The following is a 15,351-nucleotide window of genomic DNA, read 5'->3' as shown; positions in this document are numbered from 1 at the left end:
ATTCTCGGGATGTGGATGTCATTGGCAAGGTCGGATTTATTGCCCGTTGAGAGTTGCCCACGTTTGTGATGCGCCGCCGCCTTAACCGGTGGCAGTCTGTGCTGGGAAGCTGTTCCCAGAATATTGACCCAGCAACGATTAATGAACAACGATATATGTCCAAGTCAAGATGATACGTGACTTGGAGGGGAATGTGTTCGGGGATGGTGTTCCCATGCACCTGTTGCCCTTGCAGGTGGTGGAGTTTGCAAGTTTGCAGGTGTGGGAGCAGCATGTCATTCAGGCATCTTTCCAAGATACCTATGGAACACTGAGACCTGGAATGCTCAGCAGCTCAATTTACTATGCCAATTACCGTGAGTACAATTCTCATAAATGAGTCAACAAATTGCTGCACTGAGACAGTACATTAATATATTTCAGTTGCAAAAGCATTTGGGTGGATGTCACTATAAGCACCTCCTATTAATTGCTAGCTTTGTTCTGCAAGTAGTCAATTAAGTCCATGCAGTTTTACAACTGAAGAAAAATCAAATAAACTTGTATTCATTTTGTTCTTTATCCCATCCTCAAGGCATTCCAAAGTACTTCCAATGAATTATTTCTGAAATGCAGTCACTATTGTTATATAGACAGAGGTGGCAGTAAATGTTGCACAGCAAGAGCCCAGAGACTGTAAATTAGATCAATGACCTGCTACTCTGTATGTGTTAGTTTTGGTTGAGGGAAGAATGTTGTCCAGGACATGCCAGAAGGAATATAGGTTTGGTAAAATACTGTAGCCTGCTATATCGTTTTTGTTACAAATTAAAATTTTTTATTAATATACCTGTTCAGCAGTTTATAGCCTAAGCCACAGTCTGAGAGTATGCATTTTATCACTTTGAAATAGAAACATTGAAGAAACAAACATTTACAGCGCATAAGTAAGCTATTTCGGCCCATCTTGTCCACACCGGCCGACAAAGAGCCACACGGCCCTTGGTCAACAGCCCTAAAGGTTACATATAAACCTATGAACAATGACGGAAAGGCAAAGAGCACGCAGCCCAATCAGTCCGCCTCACACAACTGCGACACCCCTTATACTGAAACATTCTACACTCCATCCCAACCGAAGCCATGTGATCTCCTGGGAGAGGCAAAAACCAGATAAAAACCCAGGCCAATTTAGGGGAAAAAAATCTGGGAAAATTCCTCTCCGACCCATCCAGGCGATCGAAATTAGTTCAGGTGATCACGCTGGCCGTATTTGATTCCCTGCAGTACTTACCATCATATCTGCACCGGCCAACAAGACGTTATCCAGTCTAATACCAATTACCAGCTCTAGGTCCGTAACCCTGCAGGTTACGGCACTTTAAGTGCCCATCCAACCATCTCTTAAAAGTGGTGAGGATTTCTTCATCCACCACTCGTCCAGGCAGCAAGTTCTAGATCCCCACAACCCTCTGCATAAAGAAGCCCCTCCTCAAATCTCCTCTAAACATTCCACCAACCATCTTAAAACTATGCCCCCTCGTAATAGACCCCTCCACTAATGGAAATAGGCCGTTACTATCCCACTATGTCCAGACCCCTCAATATTTTGTACACCTCAATGATGTCTCCTCTCAACCTCCTCTGTTCCAATGAGAACAAACCCAGCCTATCCAATCTGTCCTCAACTAAGATTCTCTATTCCAGGCAGCATCCTAGTAAATTTCCTCTGCACCCTCTCTAGTGCAATCATGTCCTTCCTACAATATGTCGACCAGAACTGCACACAGTACTCCAGCTGTAGCCTAACCAAAGTATTAGACAATTTAAGCATAACCTCCCTGCTCTTATATTCTATGCCTCAGCCAATAAAGGCAAGCATTCCATATGCCTTTCTTAACCACCTTATCCACCTGGCCTGTTACTTTCAGGCATCTGTGGACAAGCACTCCAAGGTCCCTTTGTTCATCTACACTATTAAGTGGCCTACCACTTAATGTGAATACCCTTTCACACTTCTCTGAATTAAATTCCATTTGCCACTGCTCTGCCTACCTGACCAGTAGATTGATATCCTCCTGCAGCCCATGACTTTCCTCTTCATTATCAACCACGCAGCCAATTTTAGTGTCATCTACAAACTTCTTAATCATACTCCCTATATTCAAATCGAAATAGTTGACATATACCGCAAAAAGCAAGGGACCCAGTACTGAGCCCTGCGGAACCCCACTGGAAACATCCTTCCAGTCACAAAAACATCCATCAATCATTACCCTTTGCTTCTTACCTCCAGGCCAATTTTGGATCCAACTTGCCACTTTGCCCTGGATCCCATGGGCTTTAATCTTCATGACCAGTCTACCATGTGGGACCTTATCAAAAGCTTTGCTAAAGTCCATATATACAACATTGTACGTACTACCCTTTTCAACCCTCCTGGTTACTTCCTCAAAAAATTCAATCAGGTTAGTCAAACACTATCTTCCCTTAACAAATCCGTGCTGACTGTCCCTAATTAATCCTTGCCTTTCCAAATGTAGATTTATCCTGTCTTTCAGGATTTTTCCAATAATTTTACCACCAGAGGTTAGGCTGACAGGCCTGTAATTACTCGGCCTATCCCTTTCTCCCTTCTTAAACAAGGGTACTACATTAGCAAATCTAGGTGATCGCAAAAGAGTTTGTAATATATCCAAATAAGCTAACTAGTGACAAGGGTGGTTTCTGGTTTATCCCTGAGCTTGAAGCGTTTCTAGATATTTGCAGCAATCCCTCAGTACTGCCCTGAAGTGTCAGCCTAGATTTTGTGCTCAAATAGCTAAAGTAAGGCTTGAACCCACAATCTTCAGACTTGGAAAGTGTGCTTCCACTGAACCAAGCTAATATTTAAAGATTAAAAAGATTTTATTCACAAGATATTCAAAATATAGTTCTGACAAAAGGTCATGAAATGTTAACCCCGTTTCTCTCTCTATAGATGCTGCCTGACCCGCTGAGTGTTTCCATATTTTCTGTTTTTATATTAAAAATATAGAACTTGGAACACAAAGTTCCAAGAATTAATTTAAAAGTTACATCATTCACATACATGTGTGTAGCAAAATTTAACATAAAATAGGGCTAACAGAAATATACTGCTTACTGTAACTTTGAAAATGTACTGAAGTTAAAGTGCAAAGTTCTTATCTCACCATACAGGCTGTACTCCATATATCAGCAGGTGTGCTATACCCAGCACCAATTAGAACTTCTATTGATCGATACTGTCTTGTCTGGATGTCTTCAGTGAAATGCTTATGCTGCAATAAACATTTTTTTTTTAAACTGAGTTTTTGCACAAACACAGATATAGTACAGATTGCTTATTCAATCTTACAAAACTTATGATAGAAGAACTGGATTTAAAAAAAAATAGGGATTTGAAGTCAGAGTATCTAGAAAATTCAAAAATGATTGATACATCTTCCCAATAACAAAGTTGATTTCTACAGCAGGTGATTATGTTTTCCCCACAAACTCAACTATTCATCAGATAATTCTGATACATTTGGATAGATTATTTACTCAATCTTACTCTCTCAGGAGTTGGGAATTAGTAATTTAATTCTTAAAAATCTGAGTCCATCATCGTCACACAAAAGTTGGAACTGATTTTTAAGAGCTTTAACTTTCCAAGACCCATTTCATAATATAACAAGCATACTATTTGGTTTGATCTCCTAAAAAATAATTTTAGCTTGGGTCAACTCAGTTCATTTTCAGTATTTTCAAAATTTGACATATTGCAAAAAAAACACTATTGTAGAGTTGATTGTGTTGAATCAGCAGAAATTTCAGTGTGTGTTCAGTTTAAAATTGGGCTTTGATAGTTCTGTTAAAATTGACAAAACATAATTCCTGTTTAAGCAATTCTGATCACGATTCTTTCACAAAAGTCATTCTTGGGCCTGAATTTGCGGTCGGAAGCTTCCGAGGCGAATGCCTCTGAAACGCAAGAAAAGTACGAACCTACCTGATAATCCCATACCTAGGAAGACTTGCGCTTCTGGGACTGCAGGTGTACGGTTGCATAACGGATCAGGTATCCTAGGGGTGCATGCGGTTTGCAAGCATCCTTGGAATCATGTGGGACGGCCCAACAAATGAGAAAAGGGAATCCCTATTATGCTTATGGGGATTCCATTTGTGTATGGGCCCCCATAAGCTTAATAGGAATCACATAAAAAACACAAATTTTATACTACTTAAATATAAATTGTGAAATGGTCAAAATACAATGTAATTAAACATTTAAAACAAAAAATTAATTTTTGGAAAAATAAACCAACATTTCTAAGGGTCCAAAAGAAGCTAAACTAATTTTAAAGATGTTTTTAAGTTTAAATGATTTTAAAAAATTTATTTTAATATTTTTTTAAACCCTTACACTGGAATAAGACCCTATGCCTGCTTTTACCAGCTGCAAGAGTTTCATGGGCATTCGCTGGACAGTAGTTGGGTAAATAGACCAACTCTCCACCTGCGCATGTCCATTTCCTGCGCATGCAGATGATCTGTCAGGCTGAAACGTGACAAATCGCAAGTTCCGGGTTTTCACACATGTGCATCGCATGCAGAAACCCAGAGCTTGTGGGGCACTTACTGCCATGTACGCAAAGCATACGTGGTCATAGGCCCCTGAAAATCTGTGCCAATTTATCAACCCCCAATTCAAAAATGCTTTTTTAAAATAAAGTATGACATTTAAAAATGTATTAGCAATCAAACTCTGGAAAACTTTATTTAAAAAATATATATATTTTGGTGCTCTTCAAAAAAAAAAGGAAGAGATGCCAATGTTGTAACACTGTCATTCTAGCACACAATGTCAGCATTGTTGAATCCCAGGTCAGTAATAACATAAGTGGTGCTTTCATTGCTCTGCATGACAATGTGACTTGACCCAGCATCAGAAGAGCAACCCCTACTGCACCGGTGTGAATCTTTTCTCTGTATAGCCTGAGTGAGGTGGTCAGGTCAATGCCAGCGTGTGCACAATTTTGTGCTGTTGGGGAGTTTCGTCTCTTCAGTCTTGGCTGGATTCAAACTAGGTCTAGACAGATTTAGATGAGGAAAGATGGGAGGACGCTAGTGAAGCATAAACTCTAGCTTGGTCTGGTTGGGATGAATGGCCCGTTTCTGCACCGTATATTCTATGTAATCCTATGTAAAATAATACTGTGCTAACTCACTATATTAACCAGCCCCTAGATCAATTCTAAGCCGAGGCAATTTTATAATAATAGGACTAGAATAAACTTGTTTAATAATACTTCATATAAAAAGCAATTTTTAAGATCTGTACTTATTCAATCATAAGAACAAGATTAAAAATATGGAAAACAAACATGTACCCAAAATCAAAAGAAGGAAATGCGGTAAGAAAAAGCCAAAGTAGCTGACTGGCTATGTACAAAGACAACTAAGATGTAAACAGAAGTGTTTCTATAAATTAAAAACATTTAATACTCAAATAAACAGGGTTGAATACAAGGAACAACAAAAGAAAACAAAGGCTAATTGGAAAAAAAGATTGTGGACAATTGTGGCAGTAATGGGAAGAGCTTTTTTAGCTATGTGAAGAGTCAAGAGAACTATCAAAGACTGTACTGGGCCACTGAAGGGTGTTCAAGGACAGGTTACAAAGGACTCACTAAGTATGGCAGAAATATTCAATGAGTACTTTGCATCAGTTTTCACTCTTGAAGATGATGCTCGAATATTAAAATGTAATAATACTAGTTTTGTTAATAATATTAACATGGATAAACATATTGTTTTAGAACGAATTAAGAACTTGAAAAAAGATAAGAGCAGCCGGGCCGGATGATATCCACTCGAGGCTCCTCCGGGAGATGGGACATGTGCTGTGCGAGTCCCTGGCCTGTATTTTTATTAGCTCACTGCACTCTGGAATGGTTCCTACAATTGGAAGGAGGTCCACTTAATCCCCATTTTTAAAAAAGCTGACAAGACAGACCTGGATTACTCTCGGCCCATCAGTTTATCATTAATAGGCAAGATGCTTGAAGGAATCATAAGAGATGCAATATATGAATACTTGGATAGGGAGGGACATTGTAGGGACTTCCAACATGGCTTCATTAAAAAAGGTCATGTCTTACAAATCTAATTGTATTTTTTGAAAAAGTTACAAAGTTGGTGAATGAGGGAAACCCAGTAGACATTGTCTACTTAGATTTCCAAAAAGCTTTTGATAAGGTATCGCCCAAGAGGCTTCTCTATAAGATCGCTATTAGTGGAAATATATAGAGTTGGATTCAGAACTGGCTGGCACAATGCAGGCAAAAAGTAGTTATAGATGGATTTGGATCTGGAGACCGGTGACCAATGGTTTCCCGCAGGGATCAATGTTGGGACTGTTGCTTTTTACTATTTTTATTAATGATCTGGATTTAGGGGTTGGGGGCACATTCTGAAAATTTGCAGATGATACCAAGATCTATGCAAGTGTTAGAATAGTAGAAGATGCTTGTCTGCTTCAGGCAGATCTTCATGTGTTGGGAGATTGGGCTCAAGACTGGAAAATGATGTATAACTTAGAGAAGTGCAGTGTTATGCATGTGGGCAGGGTAAATGGTCAACATCCATACACCCTCCAGGGAAAGACATTAAAGATGGTGGAGATAGAAAGAGATTTGGGCATTCTAGTGCATACATCCTTAAATACATGAGCAATGCTGTGTAGCAGTAGCAAGAGCAAATAGGGTGTTGGGGTATATCCATAGGACAGTTGAGTACAAGATTGTTTTGTCCTTGTACAAGACCAAGTCAGACCGCACTTGGAATAGTGTGTCCAGTTTTGGTCTCCTCACATGGTGGATGATATTGAGGCTCTGGAAAGGGTGTAGAAGAGGGCCACGAGACTAATTCCAAGTCGAAAGCATCTCAGTTATCAAGATAGGTAAAAAGAGCTGAGGACTCTATACCCTTTAGAGCAGTATAGACTTGGTGGGGGGCGGGGGGAATCTGATTGAGGTTTATAAGATAATGAAGGGAATAGACGGTGTTCCAGCTGATAGGTTACGCAGGACCAGGGGTCACAAATTTAAGTTGTATAGGGCGAGATCTATAGGCTAGACATCAGGAGATGGTTCTTTTCCCAGAGAATAGTAAACCTCTGGAACAAGTTGCCATTTCGTGTGGTGGCTGCAGACTCACTGAATTCCTTCAAGCAAAAGCTGTATTTGTTTCTGGCTGTGGTGGCGATCATCTCTTACAGAAGGTAGGTACTGTATGGAATTCAAGGCCAGAGTGATCTCCTGAACTAATTTCAATCGCCTAGGTGGTCGGAGCAAAATTTCCCAGATTTTCTTTTCCCAAATTGGCCCGAGTTTTAAAACCCGTTTTTTTGCCTTTCCCAGGAGATCACATGGTTTCAGGTGGGTGGAGTGTACATGTTGTGACACACAAAGTATTGCAATTGGCTCGATGGACCAGATGATCTTCACTTGTCCGTATTCATATAAAACCTCATTTGAATTTTTAGCACAGTGCATTAACAAAAGTTAAATATTTAGAAAGTGTTATGTACTTACAACCCAGCAAGCATTTCCCAGGTCAGCTATTTTAACTCTAATTTTCTCTGCATTTCTTGGATCAAGTGGATTGACCAACAAATCCGCTGCCCGAACTTTTACTGTAAGACAGAAATAATTAAAATGTTCTGATGTTACAATGACAAAGTTATCAATATTGCTCCTGAAAAAATAAAGATTGGCACCACAAACAAGATTTTTTAAACTACATTTGTTTGTATAAATAATGAGACCATGCACAAATATTGGCTCATATTTTGCTGTACTAATAATGGCGAGGAAATCTGGAAGTTGCTGTCAGTGATACCCTGCTTTCCACAGGCTGCGCTGTTGCAGTCTGCGCCGATGGAATCTGCACAGAGATTACGTTAATGCCGTGACCTTAGGGGCCCACTCGTTTCTCATTGAAGACAGACGAAAAGGTTCGGGTTTATGCAATCAGGATTAGTGAGTTTTTAAAATGATGTAACAAGTGATAATTACTGCTGAACAACCTCTTTCGCCCTGAAAAATTAATTTTGTAAGTGTGGAGTCTTATTCCCTCAGAAGAAAATTAATGTTGCATATTATTAAGTTGCGTATTTTTAAAAAAGTAAACCTTTTTATTTTCAATGTTTTTCACTTTTATGTCTCTCCCTTCATAACATTGCAAGTCCCAAACTTTATTTCACTGCCTGTACAATGATTAAAAATAATTTATATTTCCTGTTTTTCTTACTTCCTGCTTTGTAGTCTGCATGTCTGTGAGGATTCTTCAATCTTCCTGGCTGGCCTTTCATGTTCTACTTACGTAAATTTGAGGTCATCCAAAACTATCCATGTCCTAACTTGCATCAAGTCCTGTTCACCCGTCATCCCCTGTGCTCACTGACCTATATTGGGACCCGGTTAAGCAATGTCTCAATGTAAAAATTCTCATCCTTGTCAAATCCATCCATGGCCTCACCCCTCCTTATCTCTATAATCTCCTCCAGCTCACAAACACTTCCACCACCCCCGAGATATCTGCGCTCCTCTAATTTTAGCCTCTTGAGCATCACTGATTTTAATCGTTCAACCATTGGTGGCTGTGCCTTCAGCTGCTCAGGCCTGAAGCTCTGGAATTCCCTCCCTAAAATTATCTGCCTCTTTACCTCTCTTTCATCCTTTAAGATGCTCCTTAAAACCTACCTCTTTGGTCATCTGCCCCAATTCTCCTTATCTGGCTCAGTGCCAAATTTTGTTTTAAAACACTCCTGTGAAGCACCTTGAGACGTTTTACTACATTAAAGGCGCTTTATAAATACAAGTTGTTGTTGCTTCATTGAAAAGCCTCCCTCCTGCTTGACCTGCTCACAGACACCACAGATCCCCTGTAAAGGGCATCTCAATGGGTCAGATGCCCAGAAACTAGAAATCTCCATTGACTAGCTGGCAAAACGTCTCTGGGCATCTCTGCACCAGGTGAACTGCGAAAACCGTTCCTTCGCCGTTCACAGCAATATCCGGACCATTAATCTGTGGCTTTTGCAGAGGGAATTATTAATTCTTTTATACCAGTCAGTCATCAAATTTTGAAAGTGATATCAAAACAATATTGTGATCTAGAAGGCACCAGAGGCACAGTAAAAGCTAGTTACTAAAAAGAGGCTTTCCTACAGCCAGCACAGGTTTTGAAATCAGGACCTTTGCTGAGCTTGAATTTAAAAAAAAGTGCCCATTGGATCAAAATATACTGTATGGAAATGATGCATAAGTCACATACAACCCAGACACAAACAAAAGGAATCCAATAGCTTCAAAACAGCTGATAACTCAAAAACTGCCCTGTAAAGTAATTACACATACTGCAGTGGGACACTGGCTTGTAACTTAAGTTGTGAGTATACCCCAAATCCTTCAATTAAGTCGATGCACAGTGTAGGTTCCGCCAGAACCACTTGGCTCCAGACTTCTTTACAGCCAGGACTAAAGAGCTGAATTCCAGAGGAGAGGCGAGAGTGACTGCCCTTGATAGCAAGGCAGCATTTGACCAAGTGTGGCATGAATAAGCCCTAGTAAAATTGAAGTCAATGGAAATCAGAGCGAAAACTCTCCACTGGCTGGAGTCATACCTAACACAAAGGAAGACATTTGTGGTTGTTGGCGGTCAATCATCCCAGCCCTAGGACATTGCTAGATGAGTTCCTCAGGGCAGTTTCCTAGGCCCAACCATTTTCAGCTGCTTCATTAACAACCTTCCCTCCATCATAAGGTCAGAAGTGGGGATGTTCGCTGATGACTGCGCAGTGTTTAGTTCCATTCGTAACTCCTCAGAAATTGAATCAGTTCATGCCTGGATGCAGCAAGACCTGGACGTGATTCAGGCTTGGGCTGATAAGTGGCAAGTAACATTCGTGCCACACAAGTGCCAGGCAACGACTATCTCCAACAAGCGAGTGTCTAACCACCTCACAGGCAGCAGGCGCATGGGAGCACAATCACCTGCAAGTTCCCTTCCAAGTTACACACCATCCTGACTTGGAAGTATATCGCCATTCCTTCATTGTTGCTGGATCAAAATGCTGGAACTCCCTCCCCAACAGCACTGTGGGAATATCTTCACCACAAGGACTGCAGCGGTTCAAGGTGGCAGCTCACCACCTCCTCACGGGCAATTAGGGATGGCCAATAAATGCTGGCCTCACTAGTGACGCCCACATCCCAGAAGGAATTAAAAAAAAATGATAACTTAAAAGGGAATTCATGTTTATAAGGCAGAAGATTTATTTTCTATGGGAGATCTGGCAGCATGTTCAAAAAATGGGTGATAATGTTTTCAGCTTAAGGAAGGATCTTTTGCTCTGTTTCATTGAGAACTATTCTGATCATTTCAGGAAGGAACAACTGTTCATTATATTTTAAAACTTCTTTCTCCTAGTAGCAGCGGATGATTTATTACTGGGAAAAAAAGTTGTATTTTCTTTAAAATTGCCCATAGCAAATAAGGAATTCAAACCAAGTTTTCTTGGCCACATAATTTCAGTGAGAGCTAGAGATAGAAAAATTAGGATTGTAAATCCTTCCCACCCAAATGGTGGCACATTTTTAAGGGGATCCAGGGATATGCTTCTTTGGAAGTTGCTGCATTTTTACATTACAAATGGTGCCTTCTGGTTAATTTAATGGATTTGTACTTCATAATTGAGTAAAAATTGAAACATCTGGAATTTCAATAGACCAGCTAAATAAACTTACACAAAGCATTGTTCCCAGCTTATCTACCCCTCCCCCAATCATCTCCCCTCCCCTAGTGTTGGCATTGTTATTTCAATTTCCCCAAGTGATCTGCTGGCTTCTCTCCTTTCCCCCTTTACGTGCTGCTGACTTTTCAATCCTGTGAACGGTGGTGTTGTATTCCTGATCTCATAAGAATTCCCATCCACAATGCACAACACCATAAGCAGGTAGCAGGTTGAGAATAGTGCTCGGAGGAAGGACTTGGTCCAGGCTGATTTTGGTTCACAAGCGCAGATATGCAGACACAAACACTGAATATCTGCGTTAAATGGAAGACAGTTGGCATGCATGTACATACGGGCAAAACAATTAATAGTGATGACATAACATTACTATTCAGGATGTGGGGAAAACTGGTGTTCACTCAGGCTAATAAGATACACCATAAAGTACTCTTAATGATGCACAAGATTTTCTTCAGGACTTTCACTCAGTGTGTGAGGAATAAATTAAGTGTTCTTTCTCAGAATCATGTTTCAATTATGCAGATGCTGAGAGTTTATGACATATATACAATTGCAATTTCAACTATCTTTATATTGTTGTACCTTGTTTATAAAAATTACTTGCATCTCTATATATTATTAAATGTCTGAGCTTATGAGAACACATTCTATTCAACTTCTCATTGTCAGGATTTTTGGTTATGTTTTATGTCAGCATTTAACACTGAAACTACCTGTGTAAACATTTAGATTGGAAACCCTGTATTTAAGTTGCAGGTAACTTTGCAGCCGTAGTTGAAGGCACTGGCGAATAGGCAGCACCGTGGAGTGAATTTCTTAAGTCTCTTGCCAAACTACACTGCTATCTTAAGTATATTGGCCCAAAATTTGCTGGAAAAATAATGCCGAGTTCATGCCGGACACAGTTATTAGTGCATTAAAAACCCAGCAATTTGTGGCAAGGGAGAGATATGCCGTGAGTTGCAAATTGTCACAACTTGCTGAATGACACTTGTTACTCCGCTGTTAGTGAGCTCCCATTTTTGAGACACTATCAACCTGCCCATGAGTGTCAAGAAATTGCTGGATTTGTGCTGTAAATACAAATTAAACTCGTTGCAGAAAGTTAGGGCTGGTATTTCATGTCGTAAGTACTGTGTTAATTACGTGATTTATGGTTGCTCAACCTTGGATGCCCAGAAAGGGAGCAATTGAAACTGTAGAGTCTCACTCTGCAGAAAGTAAATTGTTGAGGTTTTAAAATTGAAGTTTTAATTTTTTCATACTTTTCCCTTTTTTTTCTCTCAATCTAATCTTTCTTTCCTTCTATTTTTCTTTCTGCATCTAATTTGACTCTAATTCACCATATTTCCTTCTTCATCGTTCACTCCATTTCTTTCTCTATCCTTAAATTTAACTGGTTGAGATGAACTGTCGGTCCCGTTATGCGCCAAGGTCCCAGATGTCCAGTTATCAACCTTGCACTTCCAGCAATCTGTAGCACAAAAATAATTGGAGCTGAAGGGTGAGAAAGAAAATCCAACTCATAGGGCATGCTGTGAGATGTACCGCTCCAACAAATTCTGGGCCATTATAAAAATCATCAACCGACCATGGACAATGCCACAGGCAATTTACCAATAGCTTTAGACTTCTTTCGTTTTCATATGTAAGTGGTCCTATTACTATGTTTAAATTGTTTGTTACAGGAACCGATACTCAGATACAATTCTTACATTATCATGTGGAGAAATGTTTTATCCCGAATCCAAAGTAATATTTCTCTGATATGGGCTGAATACATTAAATCATTCATCCAGAGCACTCAGTCATCGCGGTTTATTATAGCTATGTTTTAAATTGATGATTCCATGTTAAAAGGAGTGAAAAATCTGTACATTCACATTAATTGAAACCCATAACAAATTTCAAAATGACAAGTGGTATGATTTAGAATATTTTGTTATAATTTGAACTCCTTTATGCATTTTATAACAAAGCAGCCAATATATGCAGACTCACATTTTGGCATGTCTCCCGTGCTGGATGCAGACACAGTTCTACTCCTGTCTTGTGATGGGCTACTGTCTTCTCGCTCAGTTATTGTTGACCCATCTGATCCACCTGATCCACAAGCTGCAGATTCTAAAAGCTTAGAAAACACAGATTCAGACATTTCAGAGAACTGTGACTTAGGACTCTTATTCTGTCCATTTTGTAACTCTCCATTAAACTGTGCATAAGGGTTACTGTAGGGCAAATTTTCAGCATTTGGTCCATCAACGAGACTATCTTCTGCATTTGGACACTCCTCGTCATCATCATCCTCCTCCTCCTCATCTTCCTCTTCCTCCTCTTCACAAAGCTGGTCAGGTAAAAAGGGACCATTTTCAACATGTCCATTTGTTTTTGGTGATTCATCACATTCCGGCTCTGTCCTGGTAACCACATTCTCCACTTCATCTTTTCCAACATTTTCTTTCTCTGTGTCTTCCTTTTCTTCCTGATCATCAACTTCATCTAGCAAATTAATAAAACACAAAATTATTCAAATGAAATCATACTAACAGAACCGAGCAAAAATCCAGAAATGATGAAAAACCAAGCAAAAATAAGATATGTAAAGCAAATAAGCTGCACTCAAAAATATTAGAAATTAGGAAATGGGTGAACATTGGGAGAAAAATTGTTTCCCCACAAACTGAATGAAATGGGATACAATGTCTTGGAAAAAAATTATAGTTTAAGATTGAGCTTCACATCTGGTAAGTCCGCATGTGGATTTGAAATGTGTGACCAGTCCAGAAAAGTTACTCAAGATTTTTACTTTAATGATACAAACAAAATGGGTTGAAACAAATCCACGAACAGACCACAGAAGTTTAAGAGCATGAAATTTGGATGTTCTTGCAGTGCTTTTACATAAATATTCAAGATTACCATGTTTACCATTAATGGAGAATAGTCATTTTTCGGAACACTTACTACATTCATTATGTTGCTCCTCATCTGCCACATGATCTATTACTGTTTCCTTCAGCTCAACTATTTTCTCTCCTTCCTGGTCATTAGGTGTAACAGTTGTTAAAATCTCTTCCATCTTCTTCCTCTCTGCCTCTCTCTCCAGCTCTTCTATCTCTTGCATACGTTTCTCCAGCAGCTCCGCCTGCCTCTTTTGCTTCTTTTTTAGCTTCTTCTTTTTGTTTTTAGACATCTTTCCTCCCTAAAACATTACAAAAATGATGTGTTAATACACAGCATCCTAAAATGACTATCACAAATAACCAGTATAATTGCAAGCACCTATGAACTTTTCATTTTAGAAAAAGGTATAAATACTCTTGGAAAGCTTTAGTTTAGTTAATGTAACAACATTTACAAAACAAAATCTACTTAAAATGCTCACTTGCCTACTGATGTCTCCCTTCTATTCCCATTACTAAACATAGAATTTGAAATACTATACAGTTTACTTTCCAAAAGTCCACAAACCAATACAAAGAGGAAAGATCGGAACAAAGGACTGAGGATGTGCTGCATTGTAGGAGACGCTGTCTTTTGGACAAAATGTTAAACCGAGGCTCATCTGCCTGCTCAAGTGAATGTAAAAGATCCCATGGCACTATTCGAAAATGAGCAAGGAATTCTTCTAGTATTCACCAATATTCCATTCTCAACAAACTAAAAATGTGCATTCATTTTCTGTTGGTGGAACCTTGTTGTGCTCAATCTGACTGACAAATTTGCCTGCCAAATTAGCCCAAAAGGGAATATACTTAAAAAAGCAATTCATTGGCTGTAAATCACTTGAAAGATGGAGAAAAGAGCACAAAGTGAAGGAGAGCAAAGTAGAGACAGGAGAAAGACGAAGGAGGAGGACAAGATATAGAAATGTCTGTATATGTATCCCAATATTTGTGTGTAATTTATATATATATATAAATAAAATATATATATGATGGAGAAAGAGTATATTGAGAGAGCAAAGAGAGAGAAAAGTGGAAATAGAGCACTGAAATGAGAAACATGCAAAGAGATACTTGGGTAGAGAGAGATACACAGACATTAAAATAGAGAGACAGACAGAAGTGGAGTGAGTGTATGACAGTGCTAGAGAGTGTGAAGTGAAGGGGAGAGAGAGAGAGAGAGAGAGAGAGAGAGAGAGAGAGAGAAGTGGAGGAGAGCAAGTGTGTGACAGAAAAAAGAAAAAGAAAGGATGCAAAGGGAGCTATATAGGGTATTGAAGGAGAAAAGTGGAGAAAAAAAGGAAGATGGCTGAAGCAAGAAAAGAAGATTGATAAACACATGGAGTAAACAGGTGTAGGAGAGAAATGAAGGAGAGAGGAGTGGAAGAAGAGAGAGAAATAATTGAGAGAGAGGAGTGAAGAGAGGCAGTAGGAAAGAAGTGAACGGGGAAGAGAGACTGAGTGAGTGAGAGAGAGGTCTGAACTACTGGACCCAGTAACTGAGTAACTCCGAGAAAAAGTTTGGGCATGTTTCTTATAAGATTTTACACCAAACAATCTCTTTAAAAGGAAACAAATTTGGTGTGTACAAATGTCTCAACT

The 15,351-nt window shown here is 39.4% G+C and overlaps 1 protein-coding gene across 1 annotated transcript in view; it reads right to left on the bottom strand.

Annotated features, from left to right (window-relative positions):
• The window catches only part of srpk2 (SRSF protein kinase 2), a 291,734-nt gene that overhangs the window by 22,314 nt on the left and 254,069 nt on the right, over positions 1 to 15,351 (bottom strand). Inside the window, 4 exon segments of the mRNA XM_070897312.1 lie at positions 3,174 to 3,281; positions 7,581 to 7,681; positions 12,806 to 13,303; positions 13,769 to 14,006. Coding sequence (XP_070753413.1) covers positions 3,174 to 3,281; positions 7,581 to 7,681; positions 12,806 to 13,303; positions 13,769 to 14,006 — 945 coding nt within the window.

This window comes from Pristiophorus japonicus, chromosome 13 (genome assembly GCF_044704955.1).
Source record: "Pristiophorus japonicus isolate sPriJap1 chromosome 13, sPriJap1.hap1, whole genome shotgun sequence".
NCBI classification, from domain to species: Eukaryota; Metazoa; Chordata; class Chondrichthyes; family Pristiophoridae; genus Pristiophorus; species Pristiophorus japonicus.
The sequence above is the reverse complement of the archived record's forward strand: the minus strand, read 5'-3'. Positions and strand labels throughout refer to the sequence as shown.